At 67.7% G+C, this 1,247-nt stretch overlaps 1 protein-coding gene across 1 annotated transcript in view; it reads right to left on the bottom strand.

Annotated features, from left to right (window-relative positions):
- PCNT (pericentrin) overlaps nt 1-1,247 on the bottom strand; it is a 113,000-nt gene that overhangs the window by 36,819 nt on the left and 74,934 nt on the right. Inside the window, exon 30 of the mRNA XM_029940586.1 lies at nt 48-890. Coding sequence (XP_029796446.1) covers nt 48-890 — 843 coding nt within the window. The remainder of the gene's footprint in view (nt 1-47; nt 891-1,247) is intronic.

Genomic DNA, 1,247 nt, shown 5'->3' on the forward strand with positions numbered 1-1,247 from the left:
CTCAGAGGCCGCCCCCATGGAGGCCAGCAGGGAGGAGCGAGGCCCACCTGTGGGTCTCTGACGTGGCCGCTGGGGGCTGTGCTCAGCTGCCTGCTGCCCACATCTTGCCCCGAGTCCTCGTCACCAGAGGCCTCTTCACCCCTGGAGCCCCACCGCTGGGAGCTGCCCTCCGCACCAGGGTGCAGGTGGGCCCCGCGGGCCTGCTGCCTGTCCAGCTCCTTCTGGCACCGCAGGAACCGTTGGTTCAGCACCTGGAGCTGGTGGCTGAGGCGGACGCACTGCGCGCGCAGCCGCTGCAGCTCTGGGGGCCCGTCCTCAGCGGCCAGGGGCTGCTGCTCCAGGGCGCGGCGGAAACGGGAGAAGGCGGACAGGATGGCCTCCAGCTCGGCCGAGTGGGCCAGTTTCTGCTGCTTCAGAGCATCGATTTCTAAATCCCTCTCTGCAATCTTCGCTTCCTTGGCTTTTAGGGTGGCTTCAAAGGCTCGGATCTGGGAGGCCATGGCCTGCACCTCAGCCTCCCTGAGGGCTGCGCTGCGCTCCAGCTCGGCCAGCTGCCGCCCGGCGGCCTCCTCCGCGGCCTGCAGGCGCTGCTGCAGGGCCTCCAGGGCCTGGCCATGCCTGCGCTCCTGCTCCGAGAGCAGCCGGCCCGGCACGCCCGCCGCCAGTGCCGCCAGCGCCTCGGGCCCGGCCACAGGGCCGCCCGGCAGCTCGCTGACCGGGGGCCCGGGCGACACGGGGTCGAGTGAGAGCTCTCTCTGCAGCCTCTCGATGACTTCGTGGAGCTGCTCCATCTCCTCCGCCTTCTCTTTCTGCAGTCGCTGCTGGTTCTCTCGCAAATTCTCGATGACGGACCTCAGCTCCTCAACCTCGGAGCTTCGGTCAAAGGGAACCTGAGGAAGAAGCACATTCAGGGGTGAATGAAACGCTCTATCTTCAGAATCTCCCTCCTTCACCCTGAGACTCAGGAGCGACCTCAGAGCTATGGCACCAAACCAACAAATGACGTTTAGTATCTGAGAACACCTCAAAGCTGCACGCCCGCCGCGTCGGGGTCACCCACGTGTCAGGGCCACCAGGCGCTGGGAAGGGGCACGCCTGCCGCATGAGGGCCACCAGGCGCTGGGAAGGGGCACTCCCACATGAGGGCCACCAGGCGCTGGGAAGGGGCATGCCGCTGCGTGAGGGTCACCCAGGCGCCGGGAAGGGACACGCCCGCCACATGTGGGTCACCCAGGCGCCGGGAAGGG

This window comes from Suricata suricatta, chromosome 5 (genome assembly GCF_006229205.1).
Source record: "Suricata suricatta isolate VVHF042 chromosome 5, meerkat_22Aug2017_6uvM2_HiC, whole genome shotgun sequence".
Lineage (NCBI taxonomy): Eukaryota > Metazoa > Chordata > Mammalia > Carnivora > Herpestidae > Suricata > Suricata suricatta.